At 41.9% G+C, this 14,382-nt stretch overlaps 4 protein-coding genes across 4 annotated transcripts; 1 reads left to right on the top strand and 3 right to left on the bottom strand.

Annotated features, from left to right (window-relative positions):
* Window positions 1–56: 56 nt before the first annotated feature.
* Jhbp12 (Juvenile hormone binding protein 12) lies at window positions 57–3,012 on the bottom strand. Its single transcript, XM_020953353.2, has 4 exons — window positions 2,672–3,012; window positions 1,115–1,204; window positions 903–1,053; window positions 57–802 (listed from the first exon to the last, which is right to left on the bottom strand). Exons 1-4 carry the CDS (start codon window positions 2,748–2,750, stop codon window positions 370–372), a joined length of 753 nt encoding a protein of 250 aa, XP_020809012.1. The 5' UTR covers window positions 2,751–3,012; the 3' UTR covers window positions 57–369.
* Window positions 2,895–5,220, top strand: LOC110185371 (uncharacterized). Its single transcript, XM_020954157.2, has one exon. It carries the CDS (start codon window positions 4,273–4,275, stop codon window positions 5,137–5,139), a length of 867 nt encoding a protein of 288 aa, XP_020809816.2. The 5' UTR covers window positions 2,895–4,272; the 3' UTR covers window positions 5,140–5,220.
* A 1,795-nt stretch (window positions 5,221–7,015) lies between these two features.
* Pp1alpha-96A (Protein phosphatase 1alpha at 96A) lies at window positions 7,016–9,922 on the bottom strand. Its single transcript, XM_020953292.2, has 5 exons — window positions 9,402–9,922; window positions 8,976–9,324; window positions 8,527–8,812; window positions 8,318–8,465; window positions 7,016–8,050 (listed from the first exon to the last, which is right to left on the bottom strand). The coding sequence occupies exons 1-5, from the start codon at window positions 9,448–9,450 to the stop codon at window positions 7,899–7,901; spliced, it is 984 nt and encodes a 327-aa protein (XP_020808951.1). The 5' UTR covers window positions 9,451–9,922; the 3' UTR covers window positions 7,016–7,898.
* On the bottom strand, window positions 9,557–12,956 carry DZIP1 (DAZ interacting zinc finger protein 1). Its single transcript, XM_020955539.2, has 5 exons — window positions 12,750–12,956; window positions 11,897–12,690; window positions 11,104–11,834; window positions 10,881–11,037; window positions 9,557–10,816 (listed from the first exon to the last, which is right to left on the bottom strand). Exons 1-5 carry the CDS (start codon window positions 12,841–12,843, stop codon window positions 10,364–10,366), a joined length of 2,229 nt encoding a protein of 742 aa, XP_020811198.2. The 5' UTR covers window positions 12,844–12,956; the 3' UTR covers window positions 9,557–10,363.
* Between the last annotated feature and the right edge of the window lie 1,426 nt (window positions 12,957–14,382).

Here is a 14,382-nt window from a genome sequence, read left to right as displayed (position 1 = left end):
TATTATTAGATATTAAATCGTACATTGTTGGTTTAGAAAATGAACTATCTTTCATATAGATGGTTTATTACATATTTATTTGGGTTTATATTTAACAACTTCCTAACCTTTGACGTTTTATTTATACAAAAAAACTTGTTTACAATATAAGGCGTAACTTGTGCTAATTTCGTAGAACAATAATTAAAGCGGAGTTTTTGAGGTGAAAAGTTTAAACATGAACAGCAAGTAAACACGTCGTAAATACTTGCTTATGAAAGTAATATTTAAACTCTATATGGTGTAAAAATTATTTTTTTAAATCCTTTATTAACTAAGTAGTAACATAAATTAGGTATAACCTAATAGGTAAGTGAAAGTTGATAGCACTTAACTTAAGAATATATTGTCGAAGGGCACTTTCTCAAAGAGTTTGTTCGACAGTTCCCGGAAAATTATACCGAAGCTCTTGGAGTAGCCGACCTTCAGTTCGTTGAACACCGTTTCCCAGTTTTCGTTGAGGAAACGATTCATGCCATCGGAAAGGGTTTTGTCGTTGAACAGATTCTCGAAATTCATGTACACCCGCTTGGGATCAAACACTACCCGATACTCCTTCAGGCGCATGTACTTGACGCCATCCTGCTCGAAGGGCTCGCCGATCAGACGATGCTCGATCTTGGTGTTAATGAGGGTCACGTTAGCCCTTCCATGTCCCGTGATGGGCAGCAGCAGGATGCGGCCAGACATCTCGTAGTCACCGATCATCTCAATCCGGTCCGTTCGGCTATCACAGATAATCAAGTGCTTGTCCAGATCGGTTCTGTAAATTAAATCGAATGCCGGAAGAGAAATTTTGTATCATTCCCTTGGTTTTCTTCTTGCTGCTTCGATTTACAGCTTTTTAGCCTTGGAAATATTACCTGTACCGCTGGATCTTGCTGGTGGAGATCATGCCGTGAACCTTCACATTCTTCAAGGTCTGCCGCAGATTTATTGGCGCATTGCCGGCGTCTATAACGAGTTTCTTCACGGACAGCGGCTCTAGGGGCGGGATGCCGAACTCCTTGTTGCCTGCCAATTGGATCGGGAAGCGTTATCCAACCCATTGTGCTGGGGAGCAAGGAATACTTACCGGCTTTCAGCAGCTGGATCGCATGATTCACAGCATCCACCAGGCATTTGTCGAAGTTCGCATCCCGCTTGCACTTGGGAAAGCCTTCGGCTGCAAAAATTCAAAAGACAGACAGAGATCGGTTAAGTCGGTTCGGTTTGGTCATGACATTGAGATGTTGGCCATCTCGCGGATTGCGGAAGTTCCCGGGCTAGCCTGCAATTGGGCCAGTCAGCAGCATCCATCGGTTCGCGTTCGGCCAGAGTTCGTTGGCCACAAAACTTGTTTGTAAACAAAACAAAAGAGTCCACGAATAAATAAGTTAAAGGCATGGCAGCATATATATGGACAAAAAAATACAGAAGTGAGCTAGCATATTTTAGTGGCTCAATGTCAAGTTGAAGCGCACGCTGCGAGGGGCCATTTATCATGAATACATTGAGAAGACAAAGGCACTCATGACCTATGCCAACGGTTTCATTAATCAGCCCAGATCAGCACTCATACACTTGGAAAAAATCCACGCCTGTCGAGGAATGTGTGAATCAATTAACACAAATCATCTGTCCGGTTACATATGTCCTTCTCTCTGTCGAGCCAACATATTGGTGTCACAAGCGGAAGCTTAGCGTGGATGTGGATCAGTGGTGGCCTGACTGTCTGTCTGCCAAACTGGCCTGTTCCAAGAGCAACCTGTTTGCAGACGATGGTTACAATTGCATAACACCTGTGTACAGTGGCTATCGGTTGGGGAAACTCTTAAAAATGCAGCCCCCAACGGCAGTGATCTTAATTTATAGTTGCTGTTTAGCAGCACGCGAATGAGCAGTTTTAGGTTTGTGTTTTATTGACAGTCTTTTTTATAGAAAAGAAAAAAATCCCCTAATAAACACATTTATAATTGCCAAGTCATAACAATTAGGGAATTGTTTAACAACTTCTAAGAAAATATTTAATTTCTTTGCCGCCTCATTATTTCTATATCTTGATTGCTTAATGTTCTTAGTTTAGATAAACATTTGAGGAATTCGTTTTATTTTATTTAATTCTTTGTTAAGTTTGTCTGTAAAACTTGTAAACCTTTAAACTATGAAAAGGTACTAAAGTAAAGGTGCTTCAAAGAAAACAAACAAACAATTAGCAACGGCTTAAAACACTATCATTATTCCTTATTGCTCTGTTTGTGTCGAAAAATATTGTAAATAAAATTTCCCGAACCCAGGTTCGATATGGTACTCATCCTTAAGCCGGCGTGACTCTCTGCCGGTGTCTACTGTAGTTGCTGTAATGTCACAGCAATTTGCATGCCCGTCTGCGCGATATTAGAGAATTTTACAGAGACCGACCTTGAGGTCTTCAGGCCAAGACCCCACAGGCCCAAGTCGAAATTAACCACCCATAAACAATATCGATCACGTTTTAACCATCAATGTGCGGTGCCAGGTTAAGCAAATACATATAGCCGAGACGTACAGTCAAAGCAAATAAAAATGATCTTTTTTTTTGCACTTAGTGTTGGAAGTTTTTGCTCAGTTTTTAATGATTTTTTTCCCCCTATTTTTTCGGTTTAGTACTTACGCAAATCTTGCGCAGTCGTTACAGTTAGTTCCTGCGCAACCGCAGCGATTAGCAGCAATAGCAACGTGTATTTTGACATATCTCCAATCGAAGGGGGATGTACGAAATCGGAAATCAGAAATTGGGAAACTCTTCGATAGACACTTTTCAGTGGGACACAGGGAGCGCGCGCGCGATCTCCGTCCGGATACGAATCGATGGGCGGTAGCGGTGGTATCTGGGAGACAGGTGATTCTGGCCGGCGACTTATCACTGTGTACACGGGATGCGTTCGCCGCTCGCTGTTTTATACCGAGCTTGAGCAGCGGCGCCGGCGCAGAAGCCAGCGTTCAACGTCCGACTTCGAAAAGCTCCCGCAAAATCGAACTCAATGGGTCGCTTAAGCTTTGGCCCATAAAGCAGACCAGCAAGCAAGCAAACGAACCACTTTTGCTTTCCGGCTCGCCGCTTTTGGCCATGCCAACCATGCCAACACCGCTGACCGAGGAACCCATCAACCCTGCCTGCCCTTTCATTTTCCTTTTCGCCGTGGTTCATTGAACCCTACATGCCCCTGTAATTGAGGGTCTTTCTCCCATGCCACTTATCCCTGGTAGTACTAATATCGGTTTAAATGATACGCATTCCATTAAATTTCAGGCATCGCTGGCTTGAAGGAAGTCCAGTCGAGTCACCCAATTCATGCTCTTAATGCCGCCAAGTGTAGATTCTATATGTGCACAGGAACTAGTTTTTATTGGGTCAATATTTGGCAACATTTGTGTGCTGAAATCAACAGTTGAATTCTTGAAAAATGTGGAAATGGATTGTGGATTCGGTAAATTGGGAAATATAGTGGATACTGGCATATTAAATGATTGGTTTAAGGCTGATTTTTACAGAACGATAAAGCATACATCAATTTATTTGTTGGGTTAACCTAATAAAGAATTAATTATAATGAGAATTAAATAATATAGAATAATAAGTATGTAATTGGTAAACTATGTAGTTCATGTCCATATTTAATGTGTTGCTAATAATTTGAGGACAAGCATTTATTTAATTAGGTTTCAATAATTATAAACCTGGGGCCTACAAAGGCTATTTACTTCTACTATAATTATCTAAATATGTATAAAACCTCTGGCCTTAAGTTTCTTATACAAATCATTAGATCGTTCTCTTGCCTTAAATCTTTTACAACACTATTAATGGAGTTCATTTCGGTGATTCTCCTCCACTTCACTGCGTGGCAGCGCATTCAAGTTTGTTGCCTAAGTCATTCGTTTGGCCAGCACATTCTTTTGTCTAACTAGACACCGATATATGGACGGCAAGTGCGTGAGTGTGAGTGCTTGGCCAAAAATAAACAGCCCAAGGACCTCGGCATGTGTCTATGGAAACTGTTGCAATTGTTGTTCAAATATAAACAAACGATATGTGAGCCGGCTAACGGTATACATATGCATTTAGATGTTCGGTGCTTGGTTCGGTGATTGGTGATAAAGTACCAAGTGTGGAAACCGGTTGTCGTCAGTTGCCTCTTAACATTCTACGGGCACGCAATCCGGCAATCCGTGGAGAATTATTGTAAATATATATAGAAAAAGGTTAATATAATGCACCGATGCTATTGCGGCAGTACGGGATTACGAGATGTGACACGACAGCAGCAGCAGCTACATGTCCGCCCGCAGCATCCACGTGGCGATTTGATGTCGGTGACCTCATCCTCCCGTCAAAGTCAGCGAGCCACGCAGTTTGTAAAGAGACCCAGCCTCAAGACAGCGCCCAGACTTGGTTTGGGGCACTCCAGCACCGAGCTGGGCAACGACTTTAGTCGCCGGAACTCGGCTGCCACCACGGTGAGTCACTGCTCCAGCTGCAGCTGCAGCAGCTCCACCCAGCAACGACAGCAGAGCAGGGCCAAGGTGCTGCGTTGGGGTTGGGAGCGAACAGGAGGTGTCGACACCAACACCAACACCAGGGGTCGCATAACTACAGCCAACAACTACGCCTTGTTTACGGACAATCGACGGCTTTATGAGCAGAGCGCATGCGTCGCCAGTCGCCAGATGAGCCAAGGTCAGGGTCAGGTTCACAGTGGCAACTCATCGCCTTCGCCACGCCTAGTTCAGTATCCAACCAAACAATCGACGGATGAACTGCAGCAGTTGCAGGCTCTGCAGCAATTTCGCCTCTTGAACATGAATGATTGCTTCAGCGATAGCCGACAGAATGAGCTCCGACTGCAGCAGGCCTATGATCAATTGAATGCCACGAACATGGATAAGTGGAACAAGAATAGAGCCAATGAGAGTAGGCAGCAGGAAGGAAGCTCTAGCTCCAGCTCCAACACGACCACACCCTATGCCCTGCGGCAGAAGTTGCTGCAACTAAGGCTGCAGGCGGAGGAGAAGTGCGGACGAGGCACTGGCGCCATGTGTGCTCCGTTGGAGAAGAGTTGTGCCTTGCGATATAATTAGTTTAAGATGCTATAAGAATAATTAATAATAATAGCAGTAAGCTTGGACATTGTATTAATAAATAAATCATATAAATATGTTCAAGATATGACTTATGAACTTTATTATAAGGCGTAGTTCATCCAATTGTATCTAAATTTTTAATTATTTGTTTTTTATGACTTCCATATTCTAATTCTAACTATGGTCTTCAAAAGAAATAGGGTTTCATTAGGTACAGACGTAAAAATTGACAAATTTGAAATGGTGATAACACATTTTAACACTTGGTGGGGTCACAAATGTCTCCCTTAGCTTTTTACTACAATTTTCGTTCGCTACATTGCAGACTGAAAAATAAATTAATAGATAAGTAAAAAAATCAATCTAAAAAAGGTAAAAATAAAAGTATGATCCAAGGCGATCACTTACCAGAAACATGGGGCTCTATAAGTCATGACATTCAAGTAAATCCACAACTCGAAATTCATTTTATTGCTAGTATGTATTTCAATTTTTTCTTTTAATAAAACAGTGCTATTTTGTTACAAGTGCTTCGTCATTGTGTTTCGGTTTGTTTAATTTATTTTTATATATACTTTTTTAATTGCCTTTGTTTTGTTTTTTTTTTTTTGGTTTTTATTTATTTTATGTTTTTGCAACTTGCGCTTTGAATGCTTTTACTTATTATTCCTCTTTGTCTTTTCAAATTTCCATCTTGAAATGAATTAAATGTTATATGTATTTTTGTTTAATTCTTTTTTTTTTGTGTTTTTGTATTTTACGATATTACGCTTTAGATTTATGTCTTGTGTTTGGGGTTTGAAAACAGCCGATGTCGTACTGGATCGCGATATTACAAGTACATACATATATAGTCGTAAATATACGTTGAATTCATTACAACATTGAACAGAGTACTAGAGTGTGTGTGAAATAGACGAGGACTCGCATTGGGCTCATATTTCATATTCGTTTTTTTGCATTTAGCATTTTGCTTTTGCCTTTGTTTTGTTACGTTTTTTGTTTTCTTGTTTTTTGGTTTTTATATAGGTTACGCGATTGTTGTTAGTAGGTTGTCGGGCGGGAATTATACAAACGAAACCATTTTGGGTAAGTTGCGTCAGGCTGCAGTGCCTGCCGCGGATCGCTGCCTGTCTGGGCATATAATACTTGTAATTGAGTGTGGCGGCCTTTAGCACTAGAATGTAGCGAAATACACAAACTATATACGTTTACGTGTACAATAACCGTGTCTGTTTGTGTTTGCTGCTGCGCTTGTTTATTGTTTATTACTTGTATATTTCTGTTTCGATTTTGTTGTGTAAATTTTGCATGTATTTAATGGGTCTGATTTCCTCTCGAGGGCGGGGGAGCAATAAGGGGGGATAGGTAACATTATCTGCCTCGTCGTTGACATCAGCAGAGGGCACACAGTGCCGCTCAAATGTATTCGCATTCGCCTTAATTTTTTTGTTTAGCTTTTCCCATCGTATGGCAGTTTTGTAATATGTTTTTTTTAGGTTACAACATAAGGTAAACAAAATATTGTAGATGACTTTGCAGCCTTTAACATCAAACTTGAAAAGGTACTTGATTAAGTTAAATAAATTGATTTAAAACCAGAAAAAAACCTAATATATATGCATTAAAATTTAATTTTCGTTGCTAGAAAACACAAAATAAAGCTCATAAAGATCCAAAACCTATATATTTACATATTTTCAGCAGATATGTAACATTGCCATACGAAAGGTTAACAAAAAGCGTTTAAATTTATAATTTTTGTTGTTTTTGTAAATTGTTTATGGACTTTCCTTAACTTGGATTTGTGTGCGTGTTTTGTATGTGATCATGGTGTGTGTGTAACGCAAACAGTTTTAAAAAATATGTATGCATTATATTATTTATGTTTATTTTAATATTTTTGGTGTAAACAATTCAAACTTATGTAGCTTGCAACTAAAATTGCTTCATCTTCGTTTTAAAACTAAGTAAACATGTATCGTCGATGTAAAATTTCTAAGACAATATTACAAAAATAAATCGTGCCTCGAGTACATATGTAATATGCAGTGTTAACTCAACTCACACCTTTAAAAGCATTTCGCATACAGCTTAATAAACATAAAAGTTAACATTTTCACCATTTGCTAGTGTTTTTTTCCTTTTAGATACGCAACAAAAAGGAGGAAGGAGGAAAGAGAAAAGATTGTTTAAAGTGCCGCCAGAATAATTGCTTAAATAAAATGCTGTGCGATAGATAGAAATGCAAATTAAAAAAATACAACCGGTGCGTGCACTTTTCGTACTTATTGTACGGGGTGATATATGCATTATGTGTGTGTGTGAGTGTGTTCATGTGTGTTGGCTTTGCGCAAGGAAAAACTATAACAAAATTAATATATTAGGAGATAAAATATTCTTGCTTATGCAGTGTCTTACACTACAATTAGTTTGAACTAAAGTGTCTCGATTTGTGTTTTGTTTTGTTGATTCATTTCATATTATTTCGTTTTGTTTTTGTTTTTGCTTTCGATATCATTTTTGTTTTTTTAAATAAAAAATAGGCTAATTTGTATAGATTCATATACCCCTTATAACGTTGCTCACGATTCGATTACACGTATTCGATAAAAACAAACTTTTTGCGCATTCCGTTGGATGTGGACTCGGACTCGGATTCGGATACGGATACGGATTTTCCTTGCCACTCTCCCTATTTGTGTGTGTGTGGCCTGTCGTTCCTTGTATTGTGCAGTGTTCGAGGTGTGCAGCGTTTATTTTTTCTTGTTTTTATTGTTGGCACCGCGTGGCGGTGTCACGGGGCGTCCTGAGCTCCCAAAGTTGGGATAAACAAATCGTCGCTTGTCGGCGGGTTTCAATATCTGAAAGGAGCACATCAGTGTGTCGTCCACGGACATCATGGCACCTGCGAAGGTAATCGATAATGATTAATCATTGCTGACATTTATGTCGATTCCCGCTATTGATTATTTTAAAGTGCGCATTTTCTTGCCAAGTGGAAATAAATAAAAATGCCAATGGAATCAAGTTGCTAGCTTTCACTTGCTGCGGCCTATCACCGAGATCAACGTTGAGCTCGGTGTTTATAATTTTTTTATAGACGGACGTAAAGGGTGCTTACGTCGAGATAATGTTTATCTCCGACTGAAGTCCACCGTCGATGATCACTCACCCGCATTGTCAAATTCCCCGCAATAGTTAGGCGCTGAGAAGAGCGTCACCAGCTGACGCTTGGCAAAGAATTCATAGCCATCCTCCACAACCTGATGGGCCCGACAGATCAGGTCAAATTCGTGCTTCTGTAAAAATTTACCCACAACCTGAAAAGCACAAATATTATCATCATTTTGTTGTATTTTGTAAATATTTCGTACGACTTACCTCCGCTCCGAATGTGAAGCTTACGCCGCGATCATTCTCGCCCCAGCCCATGGTGTCCTTGTCGGGATCAGACCACAGCAGGTCGCACAGCAGACCCTGATCGGGCACGTCTGTGGGACGCATGATGCGCCGGATCTGCTCCATGGACGAGAGATCTGGACTCAGGCCGCCGTGGCAGCAAAAGATCTTCTCGTCCACGATGGCCGCCACGGGCAGGCAGTTGAAGCAGTCCGTGAACGTTTTCCACAGCTTGATGCTGTAGCGACGTTTGCATTCGTCATAGAACCTGTCAATTGGGTTCAATTAGATGAGTAATGTTATGGATATACACTATAAAATGTAATAGGATGCGAATTACAAAAAATTAATAATAACGATTTATGTTATAGTGACATTATTCAGACCACTTTCTGTTTACATAAAGCTTGAAAATAACTACAAAAACTCACCCGTATATGCGGTTGATGCTGGCGCACTCGTGGTTGCCGCGCAGCAAAAAGAAGTTCTCCGAGTACTTGATCTTGTAGGCCAGCAGCAGACATATCGTCTCTAAAGATTGCTTGCCGCGATCGACGTAGTCGCCCAGAAACAGGTAGTTCGACTCTGGCGGAAAGCCGCCGTACTCGAACAGGCGCAGTAGGTCGTAGTATTGTCCATGGATGTCGCCGCATATTTTCAGCGGGGCCTCCAGCTCGAGCAGGATCGGCTGCGACAGAAATATCTCGCGGGACTTGAGGCACAGGCTGCGAATCTCGCTCTCCGACAGTTGAACATTCTTGCCCGGACGTGCTCCGCGCACTGTAAAGATGCAAAACGTTGATATGAGTGGGAGTGGGTGAGCACGAGAGGGAAGAAGGAGGAACAGCAGTACATACCTTCCAGCAGACGCGAGATAATGCTGTCAATGTTCATGATATCCGACATGTTCCTGGCCCGGTGGTACCTCCGCTCGCTCCGCTCAACAAATTTCGCTTATCCGCTGCCGCTGCTGTTTTCCGCTACTGTTATTTCCGCCGTTATTTCTTATGTATTTTCGGTATACGTTCGTTATGTATGTTATTTCATCGACGGGGACGGGCGCCTGTGTGTGTGGGTGCGTGTGTGTGTTGTTGGAAATCGCTGGGTCTTCCGTCTCGGGTTCGCCGTCTTCCGCCTGCCTGCTGCCTGGATTCACTGCCTCGGATGCGAACCCATGTACGGTTGGCTGCCTTCAATCTATTTCCTCCGCTCCAGCTGCCTTTTATTGCATTTATTGCACGTTATTTTCGCGACGTACTACAAAATTTTCTCCTACGTTGTGTTAGTGACGTCGATTGTTTACAATTGCGAGACGATAGTTTATCGAGTGCACCCATCGCTGGCAGCCGTTAGTGTGACCGAAGCGAGCGCGTGGTTTCTTATTGGAAAACGTTTGAATAATAAATATTATTAATTATAATATATTAAATATTATATATTCCCATTCTGTAACGCTTTAATTGTTTAATTTTATTTTAAATGTGTTATTAAAGAAAAACCATATAGTTCAGTCTTAAATGTCCAAAATGTATTTCATAATTATTATAAAAAGTTAAGAATAAAAATAAATATAAATGGCTGAATAGTCAATGATTAAAGATTTTAGTTATTTATAAATAAATAATTTAAAAATATATTTAAGCATATATAATAATATATTTTAGCAATAAGTCCTGCAATATACGAAATATAAATTTCGATTACTAAGAGCCTATTTAAAACTGAATTTAAATGTTAGAAATATATATTTTTTATTGTTGTAAATATCAATCCCCAAAATTATAATAATTTAACCTATATTATAAAAATGTAATCTCCTTTATTTTAAATTATCATCGCTGTCATTAAAGTTCTTCCCGCTGTTCAGTGTATTAAACATGACGCGCTTTCTGGGCAGAGGAACTGGCCGAGAGTTTATAGCAGACTTAGTTGCTCCTCCTCGGACTGTGGCCGCCGGCTTGACCAGAATTTCCTCCAGCCGGGCCTTGAAGTCCCGACTAACCTGAGGCTGAGGACTGGAACTACGTGATTGGGACTCTTCGCTGCCTTGGGACATTTCATCCTCCTGATCTTCACTTTGGGTGGAAGCTACATCCTCCTCCGACCTCTCCAATGGGGTCGATTGTGGGATCCTTTTCTTGGGCACCTCGATGGGTTTCAGCGGGGTCTTGTGCTTGAGAAGCACCTGGGCACGTTCGGGGAACTTGGCGGAGCAAAGTTTATCCACGAATTTTCGAATGCGATTCCGGGTGGCATAGAAATGAGGATATTTCTAGGAAATATTTTAATTTACAATACGTTTTCTCTAAAAGAAAAACTCTATTAATTATTCTTACCAATTTCAGCTTGTTGCGATGCTCGGCTACCTCAGAATTGACTCGCTTCAGTGAGGTGTGGGAAATCCCCTTAGACTTCATATCAAAGCCGTGCGGCATCAATTTCCGGTTGACCAGTTTCCGGGCATCCTTTCGGGTAAGAGGTTTTAGCGGCGTTCTGCGAGTTATAAATAATTAAATATTAATTTATTTTATTCATTAATAAATCAATGAATGAACTCACTTGATTCTCCTTTCAGGAGGCTTGGTAGGTGTAGCTTTGTCGTCTTTTCTGGGTGCCTCTGACTCGGACGTCGACGCTTCGGTGTCCTCTTCCTCCGTCAGACTCTGATTCTCCTCCTGTCCAGCCTCCTCAGGGCTTAGACTGTCGCTTATGTCCGTGGCTTCTTTGGTTTCCAATTTGCTAGAAATCGGCTCGACGGACGGTTTTGTGTAGGTTGGATTACTTCCGGAACTACCTGCACTTGGCTGCTCCTTTTCCACCGCATGAACTTGGACTTGGCTGACAAGCTGGGAGATAGTCTTCTCCCGCGGCGCCTCTTCAATTGAGTAGGTGTCATCGTCTCTTTTCTTCTTGAGGAACTCGCTCTCCACTTGCTTACGGATGCGATCCATATTGGTTTCTTCTTTTCGGGTTACGGGCTTGGGTATTTTTGATGCAGCTGGCAGAGCCTGGACATGATGAGGCTGTTCCTTAGTTTGTGAACTCAACTGTTTGAGCTCACGTTCGAGAGCTTCAAGCTTTTCCCTGTATCCCATTTCCATGTGGTAGACCACCTCTTCCAGCTTGTGAGCACTGACCTTGCCAATCTCCGCCACCTTTTCGGTGAGTATGCGCTCCAGATCCTCCAGACAGGGCGTGGCTACTCGATCTTCTAGTGGCGGTGTGCTAGCTGACGCCTGTTTGCTCTGCTCAAGCGCTCGACTCAATACTTCCAGCCTCTGATTGATGTCCTAAAATATGTTAAATTGAAAATTACAGGGGAATAAGCTACTGTCAAAGAGTAAAAACCTACCTTGATGAAGTGCTCGTTGCTTTGCTTTAACTGTTGCTGCCACTCCTCGAAATTTTTAAGTCGCTCTGCCAATCCTGTCATCTGCTCCTTTCTCTCGGTGGCTTCGCTGTCGTGCGCGTGTTCCCCGCTGCCCTCGTCCTTTTCCTTGGCCTCCGCAAGATTACTCTGAATGCCAATGGAGCGCAGCTCCTGGCGAGGACTCGCCCGCTTCGATCCTGTTCCCCGCTCCCTGATGTTCCGCTCGGCAGCATTCAGACGCTCTTTCAGCTGCTTTATCTCTAGCTCCATTTTGATGGTGTTGATCAGATGCAGATCGGTGTCTTTATCCTTATCCTTCTCCTTGTCTTTTCCCTGACCGGAGGCAAGACTCGGAGGCGAAGCAACGCGATGCTTCCGACCGATGTGGACATTCAGCGCCTCGTTGCTAATAAAGTTCTTGGGACAGAGGTGACAGGGATAGACCACCTCGCGGATGGCCTCGATCTGGGTGATCCGTTTGTGCAGCTGTACCACCTCGTTGTGCGACTCACCGAGGGACTTCCTCAGAGTGGCTATCTCCTGCTGGGCCGTCGTGTGAGCCTCCTTCAAGTCCGTGACACACTCATCCAGGTAGGTGCGACAACAGAGCAGATACTGAATGGCATACTGTGACATTACAAAATACTTGGCAATGCCGCTGTCAAGGATGTGCGTCTCCAGCACAGTGCCTAGCGGAGCCTCCGAGAGGTGGGTCAGGGCCTTATCAACCAGCTCGAAGTTCTGTTCCCTGAGAATGCGCTCCGTTTCATAAGAACCTGAAGAGGTTACATTGGATATATTATATTAACTAATAACTGAATGTGATTTTCTTTACCCATTAGCCTCCAGTCCAGGGGACCATCTCGATATTGTCGCAGCTTGAAGCCCGTTCCACGGACCATCTGCGGAAAGTTGCCCTTGAAGCTCATATCCAAGAAAAAAAATCGAAAGTTGTTTACGACGCCCTCGCTTTCTTTGTTTTGCTTCCGTTCTTTGTCAAAGTTCAGTTTGTACTGTTTTCATTTTTCTTTCTCCTATTTTTCGGTTTATCGTTGTCAAGGTGACAAGGTGACGTTGCCAGGACAACGGATCAGGTTTAAAAAATACATCATTTGGTTGAGAACTTGGTTAGTAAGGGGCTGTTCTGGGTTTCAGAAAGGGGTTGTTCTCGGTACGGAATTAAAATTCCAGAAAGTATAACATACCCTAGCAGGGTATTATAATTTAATTCACTCATTTCCGAACATATAGACTATATATATTCTTGATCAGCATCAGCCAAGTCGATAGAGCCATGTCTGTTTGTCCGTCGTTAAATGCATGTGTTGCTCTCTCTGTGAATCTCTATAGGCACCGCTTTCTAGTCTCTCTAGAGGTAACTCTTTCCCTCTTGCGCTCTCACTCTCACTTTCTCTGCTCTTCTCTTTAGTCGGGGAGTATAAATAGAGGCACTGCCGGCCCGCCGCCCTCAGTCTCTTCGCGGCCTTCGAGGTGTTTACATCGATCGTGATAGTAGTAATGATAGTGATATCGCCTGACCAATGCCTAACATATGGATAACCAGGAAGAAGCTTACTTGGATGATACCATGAGAAGCCTAATTGGAGTCGCCAAGAATATATCTTTGGACTGGGAGGAATTAAGCTATGACTTAAAAGTATCGTCTACTGCTGTAAGTCTTAACCATGACAATTATATTATATATGTTATGTAGATGCTATCAAGCTTAGGTCTAGAGTCAGCTGTGGCAGCTATTCATTTATTATACATATTTCAATTATTTCTAGTATTGCCATGGACCTTAGTACTTAATTTGAACTTAAAGTGATACAGTAATTTGTACAAACGTATATACAAAGTTAATAGCCTAACTTAATTATAAATTATTTACTGATTTCTTATTCGTTGATTAATGATATTGGCGCCAACTTTTGCTACACTACCTTTGCAGGGTAATATATTTTCAGTCAGTTTCCGACCCTATAAATCATATATATTTTTGATCAGCATCAGATGAGTCGATAGAGCCATGTCCGGTTGTCCGTCTGTCGTTAAATGTATCACTTGCTCTCTCTCTGTGATTCTTTAGAGGCGCCTCTTTCTAGACTCTCTAGGGGTAACTCTTTCCCTCTTTCCCTCTTGCGCTCTCACTCTCACTCTCACTTTCTCTGCTCTTCCCTTTAGTCGGGGAGTATAAATAGAGGCACTGCCGGCCCGCCGCCCTCAGTTTCTTCGCGGCCTTCGAGGTGTTTACATCAATAGTCATAGTGGTAATGATAGTGATATCGCCTGACCAATGCCTAACATATGGATAACCAGGAAGAAGCTAACTTGGATGATGCCAACAGAAGCCTAATTGAAGTCACCAAGAATATATCTATGGACTGGGAGGAATTAAGCTATGACTACTCCTGTAAGTCTTAACCATGACAATTATATTATATATGTTATGTACATAGATGCTACCA

Source organism: Drosophila serrata, unplaced genomic scaffold (assembly GCF_035046125.1).
Source record: "Drosophila serrata isolate PLE 108 unplaced genomic scaffold, ASM3504612v1 contig_382, whole genome shotgun sequence".
Classification (NCBI taxonomy): Eukaryota; Metazoa; Arthropoda; class Insecta; order Diptera; family Drosophilidae; genus Drosophila; species Drosophila serrata.
The sequence above is the reverse complement of the archived record's forward strand: the minus strand, read 5'-3'. Positions and strand labels throughout refer to the sequence as shown.

What these genes read in the sequence shown, in the direction of transcription:
- LOC110185371 (XM_020954157.2), top strand. Translation starts at nt 4,273, where the DNA reads ATGCACCGATGCTATTGCGGCAGTACGGGATTACGAGATGTGACACGA.
- Jhbp12 (XM_020953353.2), bottom strand. Translation starts at nt 2,750, where the DNA reads ATGTCAAAATACACGTTGCTATTGCTGCTAATCGCTGCGGTTGCGCAG. An exon ending in AACGACTGCGCAAGATTTGC is followed by an intron (nt 1,205 to 2,671) that starts GTAAGTACTAAA and finishes GAATTTTTGCAG; the next exon opens with CCGAAGGCTTTCCCAAGTGC. An exon ending in GATCCAGCTGCTGAAAGCCG is followed by an intron (nt 1,054 to 1,114) that starts GTAAGTATTCCT and finishes TCCAATTGGCAG; the next exon opens with GCAACAAGGAGTTCGGCATC.
- DZIP1 (XM_020955539.2), bottom strand. Translation starts at nt 12,843, where the DNA reads ATGAGCTTCAAGGGCAACTTTCCGCAGATGGTCCGTGGAACGGGCTTC. An exon ending in CCTGGACTGGAGGCTAATGG is followed by an intron (nt 12,691 to 12,749) that starts GTAAAGAAAATC and finishes TAACCTCTTCAG; the next exon opens with GTTCTTATGAAACGGAGCGC. An exon ending in CCTCCTGAAAGGAGAATCAA is followed by an intron (nt 11,038 to 11,103) that starts GTGAGTTCATTC and finishes TATAACTCGCAG; the next exon opens with AACGCCGCTAAAACCTCTTA.
- Pp1alpha-96A (XM_020953292.2), bottom strand. Translation starts at nt 9,450, where the DNA reads ATGTCGGATATCATGAACATTGACAGCATTATCTCGCGTCTGCTGGAA. An exon ending in TATCTCGCGTCTGCTGGAAG is followed by an intron (nt 9,325 to 9,401) that starts GTATGTACTGCT and finishes GCATCTTTACAG; the next exon opens with TGCGCGGAGCACGTCCGGGC. An exon ending in CGGGGAATTTGACAATGCGG is followed by an intron (nt 8,051 to 8,317) that starts GTGAGTGATCAT and finishes TTACCTTCGCAG; the next exon opens with GTGCCATGATGTCCGTGGAC.